This window comes from Tetrao urogallus, assembly GCF_951394365.1.
Source record: "Tetrao urogallus genome assembly, chromosome: 2".
NCBI lineage: Eukaryota > Metazoa > Chordata > Aves > Galliformes > Phasianidae > Tetrao > Tetrao urogallus.
Window position 1 is genome coordinate 109,526,392 of NC_136814.1, and position 15,720 is coordinate 109,542,111.

Here is a 15,720-nt window from a genome sequence, read left to right on the forward strand (position 1 = left end):
GGTAAAGCCTTGGATAAAATTAAATATATCCACAAAGTGTAAAATGAAAAATCAGCAAACAAGTTATGCCAGACCTAACATCAATTTAAAACCTGGTAAATACAATTTTCACCTATCCTGATGTGCACAGAAAATGTATTCCCCATTACTATCAGTAGTATGCACAATACTTAAACTCTGCAGTGACCCTACAAAAAACACACCAAGGGTGAAAAGCATATCAGGTCACAGACCAAGACCACAGCTTTCTGTTCTTACTCTTAAAAATTACAATTCTAGGCAAAATCTGAGCTTCAGTGGATGCCAGATCACAGAACGGCCTGGGTTGGAAGGGACCTCAAGGATCACGAAGCTCCAACCCCCCTGTGCCATGCAGGGCCACCAACTGCTGAGTTGATATGTGTAAGTCAGGTTGTTTTATTTCATGCAAGGTAAGAGGATTTCAGATTTGCTCTCCAGGATCACAGGAATTGTTCCACATTTCACAGCAGCCCAGGCTGCCCAGGGCCCCATCCAACCTGGCCTCCAACACCTCCAGGGATGGACGGGGCATCACAGCCTCTCTGGGCAGCTGTTCCAGCACCTCACCACTCTCACAGCACACAACTTCCAACTGACATCCAACTGACATCCAACCTCCATCCGCCCTCCCTCAACTCCAAACCATTTCCCTTGTCCTGCTGCCATCTCCCCTTTCCAAGAGCTGACTCCCCTCCTGTCTGCAGGCTCCCTTTAGGTACTGCAGGCTGCAATGAGGTCACCCCGCAGCCTTTTTTTCTCCTGGCTGAACAAGCCCAGCTCCCTCAGCCTGTCTTTGTCGTGGAGGTGCTGCAGCCCCCTGATCATCTCTGTGGCTCCTCTGCACCCTCTCCAACAGCTCCCTGTCTTTCTTGTACTGAAGCCCCCAGCCCTGGACGCAGTGCTGCAGATGGGGCGTCACAAAAGCAGAGCAGAGGGGGACCTCACCTCCCTGTCCCTGCTGGCCACCCCTCTGCTGATGGAGCCCAGGGCACCATTTGATTCCCAAGCTGCATGAGCACACTGCTGGCTCATGCTCAGTTTTTCACACCCAAGACCCCCAGGTCCTTCTCTGCAGGGCTAAATGCAAACATTTCTGAATTTGGAGATGATCAGCTAGACTGACCCCAGGAAGGCTGTGAGTTTTCTTGATGCTGTGAGAGTATCCTAAACTCACAAGCATTTGATGAATGGCTGAAAAATTCAGGCATTCTATTCTTTTCTCTCTGTCATTTGTAAAGATAGAAATACACAATCAGAAAAAAAAATATGCCCATGAGCAAAATGAATTTGCATAGAAATAGTTTTAGAAACACAAAATGGCTCCCAACCTGTACACATAATGAGCTGTTTATGCTAAAGTCAGCTAGCAGACTCCTGAGTAACACAAAATGAAGTCATGTAGGATACATTATGTAAAAAAAAAAAAAAAAGTCACTCCAACAAAAGAAGGTGGAGGAGAAATTCCTGTCTGGCATGAAAGAGGAGGGAGGACACTTCAATTGTGTTGTGCCATTTTATAATAGTTTTTCATTGGTAAATCAAGCCTGAGGGCTGACAGCCAGTGATCAGGAGGGAAGCTGTAGCTGCTTAAAGCCGTTCCATTCCGAGGTCCATGACTGAGCTAAGAGGCTGCAAGATTTGGAGGAGATAACAGAGAAAGAAATGTGAACTCAAGTAAAACAAACACTAATCTAATCCCTGTGATTTACGCCCTGGATTAATCTCACTGCAGTGACCCAGGTCCTAAAGCAAGGGCAGTCTCAAGATCAAAACCATGTCTTGGAAGAGGACACTACAGGTGAAACACATTTCTTGTGCTCGTTTTGCTGAGCTTGTTAGCATAGTAATTGCTTGTGGTCATTAGTTATCAACTGTTTAATCTGGAACTGAATGGGAGCTCTGAAACAAGGCTGTCCTCAGCTACTCCCAAGGATGCACTCATTTTTATTTTATCTCTTCAAATCGCTCTTGAAGAAATACTTCTGCTCATGCTTAAAATAGACCACAACTGAGCTTAATACCCAAGGTAATTAAATTTATCTTAGCTCTTAGTACCTTGCAGTAGCTCATAGATTTAAAACATTCGGGGTGAAACCCTAAACCAAGAAGCCAATGATGATATTCCATGGGAGCTGGGATTCTGACATACAACTTCTCTCTGCGCAGCCTCTGTCATCAAAGGAACATAAGGATGACTTCAGGTCACATCAGTTCAGGCATGAAATTGCACAGAGGAACCCCGCTAAATGATTTCCAAATTGTATGCTGCAGAAGATAAGAATTCAGGGTGTGAGCTTACGAATGGATCAGAGCTGTGTGCCAGATGAAGATGGGCACAAGTTGGTACTAAGAATTTTACACAAGAAGATAACAATAATTAAAATATAATCAATCATTTCTAGGTCACACTCAGCCCAAGCACTGCCACTGTGGTAGAATTAAACCAAGACATAGATTGGTATTCTTCCATGAGCTTTGCAATGAGAAGTAAATAGAACAAACAAGGCAGCATTAATTCTCTCCATGCTGACACACAGCACAATGGCTTCATAATGGCTTTATGTCACGTTTTATTTGAATTTTAACACTCTTTTATATATCTCAGATTGTTAGTGTTACCCTAACACACTGTAGACTTAATACTTTAATGCTGCAATCTTATTTAGAGAGCCTTCTGCCAGTTATGTATATTACTGGATGTTGTGTTGAGGGACATGGTTTAGTGGGAGCTATTGGGAATAGGTGAACGGTTGGACTGGATGATCTCTTAGGTCTTTTCCAACCTTGGTGATTCTATGATTCTATGATTCTATGATTCTATGTGCAGATTGCACGTTAACGCAGCAAGAAGATATTTGAAGGATCAGCAACAGGGAAGGAAAGAGTACAGGAGGAACTGGACTGTGTACTGCTGAGATGCAGGTCACTTGTCTACGGTATTATCAAGAAACCTTCCCAGTCTGCTCCTCAGGAAAGTAATTCAGTTTTGCCCAAAGCGCCGTATCCAAACTGCTCATTAAATTAAGAAGAGCACAGAGGCCCTGGATTTGACCACTGATCTATGGCATGTTTTAGTGCTCCACTAGCTCGCCCTTATTACTCCCCCACGGACTTTCTGATGCTCACCATGGAGTTAGCAGAAGGAAACTATACCCACATAACTGGTGACATACACCAACAAACCAGACTGAAAAATAGCTGAAAATTGGGCGTGCATGAGCTCTGCTATGGAAGTAAATTCCAGCAAGGTGAGTAGTGCAGGCAGCAGTGGTACTAAAATGCTAGAAAACAGCACCAAGATTTTCCAGAGCTCCTCTGCAAGAACCTTAAAAGAGCCCGGAGACAGCAATGTGCAAAGAACTGCACTATGTTCAGTAACTAGAGCTAGTACAAAACGCACTACTGCCTAATTAACCATTACCTGCATTTCCTAACAGTGGGAAACCTAATCCGTGTGGAGGGCTGACTTCAAAGGGCAAGGAAGGCTAAGCTAAAGAAATACAAAAGGATACATAACTGAAAGTCATGGGATTAAAGAAAGGGAAAGCGTAAAACAGAGTGGAGAAAAATCACTGAGAGCAAACCATTACACTGTCAAGCAGAGTCTTGGAAGCAGTGACAGAAGCCCCATGACTTGGAAAGTTTAAATTTACAGTAAACAAAGCTTTAGGAGGCTTACAACTCGGGGAGCAGTCCTGCCTCTTCAGGGAGACAGGAGCCTCTGCCTGTCACACCTCTCCTTCCACTGCACTTCAAAATGCTCTGATAAACTATTTCAGCCAAGGAAAGACGTCAAAGATACAATGTAGAGATATCTGTGATCTCTGCATCAAACAGATCTTCAATTTGCAAATCGTTAGCCGGCAGATGATTGCCAGAGCTGTATTTCAGGCAGTGCACAGTGCATGAATGAAGGTGCACAGGTTCCATAGCTTTTTATAGGAGCAGCTTTGGCACTGCAGTAACCTCCTGTGCACCCTCAACTCACTGCTCACGAGCACCTGCAAAACAAACAGCACAGTTTGATGAAGAGTTGCCCAAATTCTGCTCTTGAATTCACTGGAGTCTCTGAAACTTTTCCTGCTCAAATTGTCTGTAAATCCTGGAAATGTGATGTGCAATGTGACAAGCCCTGAGCTCTCCCTGCTGTACTGACCACAGTGTGGTCTGGTGTAAATTCCTTTCTTCCTTTCTGTCATTTTTCCCTCTCTTTCCCTCCGACCATCATCATCTTACAGGTTGTTTGGAGACAAGGAAGGGCTCTTCCTTTGTGTCTTTATAATACCAGTACAGCAGGACCCCAGTTCCTGGTGAGGACACTTGGGGCTGTTACATCAGTGGCACTGTACAACATCCTGAGACTGGGCACGACAAGTAACCACTACCCTTCCCAAAAAGTCGCAGTAATTGAATCATTTTCTTCTCCTTTCTATTTTACTTTACCACACTACTAAGCCACACTAAACTACGATGCTTGGAGAAAATAAAACCCTCCATAACACACAGACACCTCTAGCTCCATCGCCTTCCGACCAACTCTCAGCTCATGATTTGGAAGTCTTGCAGCTAATGAACAGTTTACCTAATATTTTAAGCCCCAAAGAGGTCAGCTTTCCTCTGCTTTCTATCACATAAATCTTCCTATCCTTTTAAAAAAAGGGGAGGAAGTGCTGAGGGTGTCCTGTGGTTAGCATGCAAGGAATCTGCTGCTCCCTTTTGCAGGGCTGCTTCATATACTGCTGAAGTGCCTGTGGGAGAAGGTGACAGCAGAGCTGTGTCATGCATCTCACTTCAGGCACATCCCAGCTATTACCTGCAGAACTCTACAGAGAAGGTACAGAAGAAACAGTTCCAGACCAGACTGTCTAATGACGCGTCAGAGCACAATATTTGCTCCTAATATGAAAGGGTGAGTGGGCAATTTCTACACCCTCAGCTTTAAATCATCTTCTTGAATACAGCACAAATCTCTCTTACTTCCTACAACACATCTCAAGTGTCTTGTGCTAATTTTAGGTTCCCCTGTTAAACAGAGTGGAATAGGAGGCTGTTCACAAAACAAATATCTGGCTTTCAGCACAACTTGATTTTTGTTTTTCTGGTATCTCCATACACGCAGTTTGGGGTCACTGCCTTCACACCTTGGACACATTCTCCTAAATGGAATGCATTTCATTTCAAATAAAAGCGTGATTAAGCAAAGCATCCAGGCCACTCGTCACATAAGACTGGACTAGCTTTGGTTGCCTCAGTGTAATCAACACCTTTTTTCAACTTTCCATCGTTTCTATGTCTGAACTGGATATTTATAGGACAGAAAGCAACCATTATGCACAAGTATGCACAGGTAGCGTTCAGGGAGAATAGTATTAGTACCTGTCTCTTACACTCCCTCCAGGCCAATCTCAAGATAAGAGCATGTACAGTATAGTAATAGTATATAGTCATGGGCTTGATTAGACATGGTGATTTTGCATACTTAATTTGGCAAGGTTTGGTTTAGCTGGCTTTTTAAATTAGCACCAATCAGAACACAAACCTAACTTTCCTGTCTATAGCAACCAACATAACCAAGAATAAACATAATAAATCCAATTTGATTGTCTAGTTTTCTTTTCTATGTCCAATTTTCTTACATATGTACATTTCCACCACGTAGATGCAGGCACCCAGCTATTCAGCTTGTGGAGAGCCTAGCTTACCCTTCAGAGAGGCATCAGCCTTTCCAGGTCTGAGAAAGATGATGAGATCCAGCTCTCGTTTACACTATCTGAAGATTTCATCTCCCTTGCTCTCAAATTCTTCCAGTTGCTTTAAGTGGGCCACTCACTCGGAGGAGATGAGCTTATATGCACCGGTATCAATGATGTTTCAAGTAAATGTAATCATGAAAAGAAACAAAAAAGGGAAGGCAGACTCTGCTAAAGCCTTCAGTCAGAAAAAACCCTGGATGAAAGAATGAGAAGTGATGGGGGAAACACTGGCCTTTATGCGAGTTATAAATGAAATTATTCACTAGCTCTGTGGGTTCATTAATCTAGCTCTAAGCTTTACTACAAGTTACTACTGGTTCATAGCTATAAACACACAGCATGCTAAAGAAAAGTCTCTGGCCTCGGATTTTCAGTCTCAAAGCGTGCACGTAGAAAGAAGTGGGCTTTCTTTTGCACTGGGGAGCAGATCACTCATCACAGATCAGCCCAGTAATGTTTCTAATTTTTGTTGCTCTTACTGACAGCTGACTAACAATGGCACCTTCCATATAATCCTCTGATTTGCTCAAGTTACACGTGCATATGGTCAGCATTCCCTACAGAAATGGACAGAGTTGGTTAACTGGGAGATAACAAGCTTAAGTGATGTATTATCACTTACAGCGGCCTAAGAGCCAAATGAGTCAGGCACAGAACTCAAGGATTGCTTCTGGATTTCACGTAACTGAAGTAAAAGCCTCGAGACAGGATCATTTCTGAAGCAAGAAGCCAGAGAAACCAGAAACAGCAGAGAAACTCCTAAATGTGTTGAAAAAGCTATCGGGAAGGAGAAGTATGAAGAAGTCTTGAAACACAGTCCAAACACAATCTGGTCTTCCAGAATACTCCTTTTTAATCATATGCCTGAACTATTATTGATAGAACCATAAGAAAACTAAATGCCTGGTCTAGGAAAAGAACTCCAGAATGAGCAGATCCAGTTTAGCATGAAATACCTGAAGTGAAGTGCCAACTGAACAGGCAACATCTTCCTTAATTAACGTCGCGTGGGAGCGGGGAGAGCGAGAAGGACACATCTGGTGACTTGGTACAATTCTGCCATAGAAAGAAGACTGGATGCTGATGGTGGTTCTGTGAGGGCATCTCAGGGAGACATATTCTCCATCACAGGCATGGTCAGTGTAATTCTTTAATACTTGTGATATGTAACCTGCAAAAAAACATAACACAAACCATCATTAGTGACAGGTAAGTTAATTATTAAGTTAATTATTAGTAAACTAGTGCAGTTTAACAAACACAACTAAAACAGTGAGGGCCATAGATTTTATTACTCATCATCACATACAGGAAAAGAAGATAGACACTGACAGAGTCTGAGAGAGAGAGGTTGAGCAGTTCGTCCTTCAGCAGTGTTATATGTCCTTAAATCTGAAGCATCTCTATATTGCTTCCTCTTAGTACACTCGTACCACTTGCACTGGTACAAATACCAAGACTACAGGAAATGCAGCTGAGCCAGACTCATCATTTACACTGTATTGCGATACTACATGCAACTTTTGGTCCACCAGTACAAGACAGCCATTGATAAATTGGAGTGAGTGCAGCCATGGGTCACTGAGATGTACAGGAGCTGGAACACTTGACCTGCTGGAAAAAGGCAGCTTTTGGGGAAAATAAAAGCAGTCTGACAGTGTGTATAGGGAGGTTATCGAGGAGGTGGAGTTAAACCCTCCACAGGAGCACATGCTGGAAGAACATCAGGCACGAACTGCAATGAGTATTTCAGACTATGTGTATGGAGTAGCTTTTCACAGCGAGGGCAGTCAGTCAGTGGAACAGGGTACCCAGAGAGGTCCCACAGTCTCTGTTACTTCAGGATCTCCATGAATAAAGCTTTGAGTAACCTGATCTGATCTCTTAGTTGATCCTGCTTTGAGTAGGAGGTTGGACTAGATAACAACAGTCCCTTCCCACCCCAGCTTTCCTGTAACCCTACAACAGTAACAGGTAAGAAAGACCCAGACTCAGAGCTGCTAAGGGATAAATCTGGTGCAAGTACTTATAGTTTGTTGGATGAGAACATCATGGCACACCAGTTATACCTTAGATCTCCCTTCACAACGTACTATTTCCTTCTCGTTTTTACCAAGTTTCAATAAAGTTAGAAGAAAAACCATATGCGGAAATCAAATCTCTTCTGTCTGTTACAAGACAGCGTTATTCATAATAACAAAGTTGTTAAAAAGAACAAAGCGTGATAAAACCTCATTAAAGTTATGCTGAGCTAAACAGGATTGATTGCAGTCAGGTTTCCATGGTGTAACATATTGGAAAGCACAACAGTGTCAGCTGAGTAGCAAGGCCCTAGACTGCAGCAAGCAAGGACTTGCTCAAATGCATCAGCAGTGGGCACAGAAGCAAAAGAAAGAAGCTGCTTACCTTCAGAAGGCCTCAGGCATGCAGGCATCTGCAGAGATATGCGTGACACCACTGCCAACCCTTAAATGAGGGCTGGGAAGGGTGGATCCTGTCTCCAGCCCTTCTGGTCACTCAGTACACTGCATGCAGCTGAGCTCCCCTGGGCTGGCCTTGCTTTCCCACCAGGTGCTCCATCACTGTTTCAAGCTGTGTCTTTTAGCATTTCCACCATACATGGCAACAGCCCCAAACCTTGCCACACTCAAGCCTGAGGAGGAATCATGGTGGTGCTGATACAGAGATGTTCGCTAAGGGAACTCTACAGCCTGTGCAAGAGCAGCAGCAGCCATGGGTCTGTTCTGCAGACTTCTTACTCTCTGCAGTGACTTCAGAAGTCCCCTTCCCAACCCTGGCCAACAGAAGCCTGTCAGTAGCAATCCCACAATATCCTGTCTCTGTCTTTCTGTACTTCTTTCTCTAGAAGTAGAATAGAGAGGAAAAACAACACCCAGACAAATTTCTAAAAGGAAACCTGACATGTATCTTACACTTGCATTTTTAAAAAATAGCAGAAATGTGATCATCCTCTCAGTTGGCCACAACCATGAAATAAATTGGACTGGTACCTCTGTAAGCTATCCAGTACTATCTTTTGCTTAAAACAGGGGCGCTTTACATCAGCTTGCTCAGAATCTAGTCCAGTGAAGTTCTGAATATTTCCACAGGACCTTCAGAACTTCTCTGGGCAATCTGTGCCAATGCTTAACAGCAATTAAGTTTAAGAACAGCCGTTACTGATTCTTTGTTGCCTCTGGTTCTACCATGGTGCATTTCAGAGAAAAGTTTCTGGTTTCACTTCATCTGTAAGCAAACAGCAACTGGATCCCACTCTCCTTATTCTTTAGTTGCACTCACTGTTGCAAGGTGCACTGCTTACTCAGGTCCATCAGCATGTTCTCCAAGACCATTGTGATAATTTACACAAGGAAGCACAAACTGTGGTTTGAGAGAATTCACATGGCTTCCTGAGAATCATTTCTCTGGCCCCAAGTCTATAACCAACAATTTCCTCTTACATTCTAAAATAGTACATTCTCATCTAGATCTTTGACTAGGAATAGTTCTTTATCCACACTAACACTGAAATCTTGCACAGGAGGTGTGTGAACGCATGCTCTGGGTGATGCTATAACACATAATCAGATCAGCTCTCCCTCAAAAGCGAGGCAACCCTACCAGATGGACAGGAAAAGTAAACAGCAAACAAAAACAGAATATGACATGAAATAGTAACCCTCATTTTCCATGCTGATCCTCCATTGCATTAGGACTTCTCCCTAAATCTGACCTATTAGGGAGGGAAAGAACTATAGCCAAAGCACAGTGAAGACAGCACTGGCTCCTCCAATACTCAATTATTCTGTCAGAGCAGCTATTCTGCAGCATGCCTTTCACAGCACCAAATCACCATCAGGTAAGGTTTCCATCCCTGCAATTAGCGCTGATCACTTGTTGAAATAGTTCCTTCTCTCCTTTTCTATCGTCAGTAATCTTGTAACACCGTGAGTTTGTTCAAGCTGAAGGTACTGAAGTGCTCGAAGGCTTTGATGGTGACTGGCCAATAATGAACAAAGCACAGCGCCTGAAACATCTGGCACTGACCACAGTTAGGAAACACTGAATTAGGCACTGACATGAGCAGGAAAGACATAATGTTCTCCAAAAAGCAAAAGGACTGGGCTGCAGAGAATCAATGTTTTCTCTTCAAATGTGCCACATCTGCACTACATTCGCTGGCAGTTCTTCTGAAAATGCTGACACTTCAATACCAACTGATTCATGTTTCAGTAAACCAAAACCCAAATTGTTTTCAGCATTCCTGCTGGGTTTTAGGTGACACGTTTCCAGTGACCTCTTGTACCACTACGTGCGGCACAAGCAAGAGAACTACAGGGAGGCTCTTCACTAAATGAAATGTATGAACATGGAGCCGGTGGCAGTGATTGAGGACTTCAATGGCTCTTATATACCAAAGCGAGAAGCAATTCATAAATAATAAATACAAAAGGAATAGCTTACAGGCCTCTGACTGTTTCCTGGCAAACATGAAAAAGCCTCTTCTGGGTGGCTGCAAGAAATCATTGGTGTACAAGTAATACATTGGTGGAGACAGTAAAACTGCATAGCAGATCAGCTATTCATAGATCACAGAGTATGACAGTCAAGATATCAAGATTAAAAAAGTATTATGAAATGCTGCTATTGTCCTCCATCAGGTATGTTTATCTGCTTTGCTTTCCGAGGTATCAGCCATAGACTTGCAAGCGCCCAAGTTCTCTTACACTTACGAGTGTAAGAGAAGGCTTTTAAAAGCCAAATCCATTCATCAGCCTCAGATTCTGGGATTTAAATCAGCATTGTTGGATCCAGGAAGGCAAGCAGTTATTAAAGGAAGACATCACAGTTGCACGGCCACAGTAAAATCTATTCTGTGTTGTCATGGTTCATATTGGAGGAACAGTGACGTTGATTTTCACAGAATCATAGGATCACAGAGCTATAGAATGGTTGGGGTTGGAATGGACCTTTAAGGTCACCCAGTTCCCGCCCCTGCTGTAGGCAGGGACACCTATCTCTATCACAGCTGCTCACAGCCCCATCCAGGCTGGCCTTGAGTGCTTCCATGGAGGGGCATCCACAGCCTCACTGGGCAACCTGCACCAGGGTCTCATCACCCTCACACACAGTACATTCTAACTAGAGAGAAAGGGTTCACACCACAGAGCCCACGAAGCTCTTCCAAATCGAATTACAACTTGTTTAATTAACGGACAAGACACTCTCCTCTAGATGGTTTGTGTACAAGGGACTTCTAACAGCAGAGCTGTGGTGGAACATCAATAGGCTGCCAGGAAAACACACAAAAAACTTTCCACAGTAAACACACTTACAGGGGATACACCTTGCATATAACCACCAATGCATCTTCACTGCTAAATCTTCTTATCTAGACAAGCTCCACTTATATTTATTTTGATTGCAGTTCCACAATAAAATTCATCTCAGTCCTTTCTATGAAAATTCTTACAGAAAACAAATTCACAGAAATCAAAATTACAAATCTAACATGCAAATAGAAAGACACCAACTAAGTAAACAAACCCAAAGCTTGATGTCTTTTGGCAGCACTGACTGCAGCTAAGTTTAAGAGTCTAAACAGGACCTATACCCACACTCAGCCTCTTCCCCAGGCAAGCTCATTCTCAACTCTCCTACAAGCACCATTGGGTCATACGGCAATAGACAGACAGCCCTTTTGTGCCTTCTGGGCCAGTCACTAAAATTGCTGAAATGAAATTTGTGCAGTTTTTCAAGGGCCAGGGATCAGCTTATTCATGTGTTGATAAAGCGATTACCCAAAGCAGTGCTTATATAACAGGGGATGGAGTCAGGCACTGAATCCCTGCACCTCCCTCAGGACATATTCTGAGTTCACTGAATGTCTTGTCACTTATTCAACAGACCAGGAATGATTTACAGCGATCAACGTTTAAACCATCTCTACATTTACTAGTCCACCATTTGCACTTTGATGGTTTGTGTGGTCAATCTGCAAAGCATCACTGTCACTTCTACATTCCCAGAGAGAAGCACCTGTAAGACTCTGCAGTGCACCTCTCTCTCTCCATCAGGTTCCTTCTTAGGCGTTCCTTGTTCCACCATGTTGGGCATCGGTGGAGAAGGGAAAGGCAAACGATATCATTTACCTGGAGTTGAGCAAGGCCTTTGACACAGTCCCCCACCACATCTCCAAATTGGAGGGATGTGGATGTGATGGGTGACCACTCGCTAGATAAGAAACTGGTTGAATGGCCGCAGACACAGGGTGGTCCTCAATGGCTCTGTGTCCAGGTGGAGGCCGGTAACGAGCGGCGTCCCCAGGGCTCTGTCTTGGGAGCGGTGCTCTGTAACATCTTCATCATGACAGCGATGGCGGAATCGAGGGCAGCCTCAGCCATCTGCTGACGACACCAACCTGATGAGGTTCAACACGGCAAAGTGCAGAGTTTGGCACCTGGGCCGGAGGAATCCCAGGCATCCATACAGACTGGAAGGAGCGGTGCTTGAGAGCAGCCCTGCGGAGAAGGACCTGGGGGTCCTGGGTGTGAAAAACCAAACACCAGCAGTGTGCTCTTGCAGCTCAGAAGGCAAATGGTGTCCTGGGCTCCATCAGCAGAGGGGTGGCCAGCACGGACAGGGAGGTGATTGTCCCTCTCTACTCTGCTCTTGTGAGGCCCCATCTGCAGCACTGTGTCCACGGCTGGGGGCCCCAGTACAAGAAAGACAGGGAGCTGTTGGAGAGGGTCCAGAGGAGCCACAGAGATGAGCAGGGGGCTGCAGCACCTCCACTGCAAAGACAGGCTGAGGGAGCTGGGTTTGTTCAGCATGGAGGAGAGAAGCTGCGGGGTGACCTCAGCGCAGCCTGCAGTACCTAAAGGGAGCCTGCAGACAGGAGGGGAGTCAGCTCTTGGAAAGGGGAGATGGCAGCAGGACAAGGGGAAATGGTTTGGAGTTGAGGGAGGGCAGATTGAGGTTGGATGTCAGGGGGAAGTTGTGTGCTGTGAGAGTGGTGAGGTGCTGGAACAGCTGCCCAGAGAGGCTGTGATGCCCCGTCCATCCCTGGAGGTGTTCAAGGCCAGGTTGGATGGGGCCCTGGGCAGCCTGGGCTGCTGTGAAATGGGGAGGTTGGTGGCCCTGCATGGCACAGGGGGGTTGGAGCTTCATGATCCCTGATGTCCCTTCCAACCCTGGCCATTCTGTGATTCCCTCTGGAGAAGCCAAGGCTGGTGAGCACAGTACACGACAGCAGTCTTCTGCTTGATCCCATACAACTGACAAATGCACCTTTTGGCTTTTCCTCCAATATTTTGGAAGGATGGAGTTCAGCACATGCCAAAGAAAATTCATTCGCAAACTGATAGGAATTGTTTGGCAGTAGGAAATATTAAGCATTTGTCATGAAACCAGCTGCTGCATACCAGGTCTCCAGCAAAGTTTGCAGCAGCTCCTTTATGCCCCCAAGCAGCGTGGCAGTAAGTGGCCGAGCACCAACACAGGAACGTTGACAACTGTCCAATTTGACCACAGGAGATTTTCACCATTGCAAAGCATGCAGAGGCATTTTTTATTTTTCTGTAATAAAAAGTAATAAAAACATGCAGCAGAAGAAATACAAATCAGCCTTCTTATAACCATGTGTCTTTGCAGAGCGTGTAGAAGTAGCACTTAAAAGCAGTCAGGCCTTTTACTGGAAGTGACCGGGAAACAACCTGCTTTCACTCAAGTTAAAGGAAAGCTTTTACACAGCACATCACACTGAGACAGCCAAAATAGCTATTTGACCACACCAGTGACAGACAAAACTGTGCACTGACCAATTCTACAAGTACATTAATAACAAAGCCATGACAATCTGACAGGAGCTAGGAAACACCAACTCTGAATGAAAGGCCTTCCGTCCATTTGGGAGAACTTAATTCTGTCAAGGCCACGAGTACAGGGAGATGGCAGCTTTGTTTGGACTAGGGCAAATGGCAGGAGTGAAGGCAAAAGTGCACAACCCTGTGGGAGCTGCTGCTAAAACCATCAGAAGCAGCCACGTGTTCCTTGCACACAGAACCAGAAGGCAGCCCCAGAGCAGAGCGCGCTTCTGAAAAATGTGTATTTCAACTGGCAGGCCAAAATGTGGAACAATTCCTGTGATCCTGGAGAGCAAATCTGAAATCCTCTTACCTTGCATGAAACAAAACAGCCTGACTTACACACACAAATATCAACGCGGCAGTGAAGGGTTCTCCAAGAGGAAAAATAGTTCCCACCAGCTTTCAGTCTCTCTCACTGATTTTAATGAGCACTTTGACACTCTGATGGACATTTTTATTAGAAATTTTTTGAACTGCAGACCGTGAAATTCCAGACCTCCCTCATTGAAACTCTGTAATACGGAGAAGAGGTAAGAAAATCTTCATGCTCAACTAGGTCAGATCAGCCTGAATTGCTACTTGCCACCTTGCCATTCTTCCACTGAAGAAGCAGGGAATTTCTGTGGATGAGGACATTGATTTCCATGGCAAGAAGGCACGGAGTTCACAGACAAATGTGAAAGCTCTGCCAAGACACAGCAGAAAACCCACGGATATGGTTTCCCTTCAGACCGGAGACTCTGAGTTTAATTCTTCATGAACTCGCTTTCTGAGAAAAATATAAAAATCAGGCAAAAGCCTGTTTTCAGCACTGGAATGCTAACATTTCCCTTTTCCCCCTGCTTTACATTCCATATTTTATTTATTTATTCTTATTCAAGGTGGATTTGACAAACTTAATGAGAGCAGCTCTGAAACAACCTTGCATCATTTTCCCCAGGACCGGCAATAAGAGCTGCAGTGCTGCCCTCTGCGTGACCCTTGCCTGTGAAATGCATATTTCTCTTTGTTTTGGCTCAGCCTTGGCAACTTTATGAACCTCGAGAGAGAAAAGGAAATAAGGAGAGACCGAGACAAGATAGAAAAGGCTAAACGGTGAAAGGGAGATGCACAATAGGGGAAAAAGAGGGAACTGAGAAAGGGAAAACAAAAGAAGATAGAAGATAAAGTAGGCAGGTAAAAAAATCTTGCCTTAATTTGTCAATTAGAAGCGTGGTCCCAAGAGTAAGGATTGGCTGAAAACATCACAGGGGCTGAATCCCTTGAGCAAAGGTAGAAAAACATGAGCAACAGCAAGAGGGAGCCTTAAAATACTGTAAGGGGGGGAGAGAAGGTTTTGGGTAAGAATACCCATCTGTAAACAACCTCAGGGTCAAGCTGCTAGATTCAATATGTAACTGCCTGCAGAAAGGCAGAGATAAAAAGTACTCAGGAGAAAAGGGAGCTCAGAGTGGCTATCAAAAGAGAAAATGATTAATAAGTAAGTTTGCATGAATATCTCATCATTTTGAATGTGTCCTATCTCTGATGGCTTGTCTACAGACTCAGTTATTGACTTAACAGTACGTGCAGAGCATTGTGTATTCAACAGCCAGGCAAAAATGCCAGATCAGCATCTTCTGCTTTTGCCATTGATTTTAGCCAGAAGAGAATTTACTGTTCATCAGTAACCGGACAGCTTAATGCAACGATAAATGTTGCCAGGGTAGCAAGAGGGATGATTTCACATATGAATTATTTTTTTTCAGTTTGATATAAACAATATCAACAGGAAATATGGATCCCTGAGCAGTACTAGTTTGCCACCTAACTCAACTTCCCTCATGCTGCTTCTGGAAAAGGCACTGCAGGAAAGCATGGGCAGTTTGCACTGGAGAGTAAAGGTAGGATGGTCTCCCTACTTTGGGATGCGTTCAAGCCGTTCAGGCTTCCTCCTGGAAGCCACAATTTCCTGGCAATCAACTGAAAAATCATGCCTGTGTCAAAATATCTTATCAATTTAATGGTAGCTCTACTTTTCCTATAGAATCCTACAGAATCATGTCATTTGCTAACAGAGCTCATTGTGCTTTAGGTGT

General features: G+C 44.3%; 1 protein-coding gene across 2 annotated transcripts in view; it reads right to left on the reverse strand.

The window, feature by feature from the left end:
* LOC306944159 (protein eva-1 homolog C-like) overlaps positions 1 to 15,720 on the reverse strand; it is a gene marked incomplete at both ends in the record, with an annotated part of 189,016 nt that overhangs the window by 133,924 nt on the left and 39,372 nt on the right. For both annotated transcript variants that reach the window (XM_079532625.1, XM_079532624.1), the window contains one exon: positions 6,731 to 6,945. In XM_079532625.1, the coding sequence (XP_079388751.1) occupies positions 6,731 to 6,945 (215 nt within the window). The remainder of the gene's footprint in view (positions 1 to 6,730; positions 6,946 to 15,720) is intronic.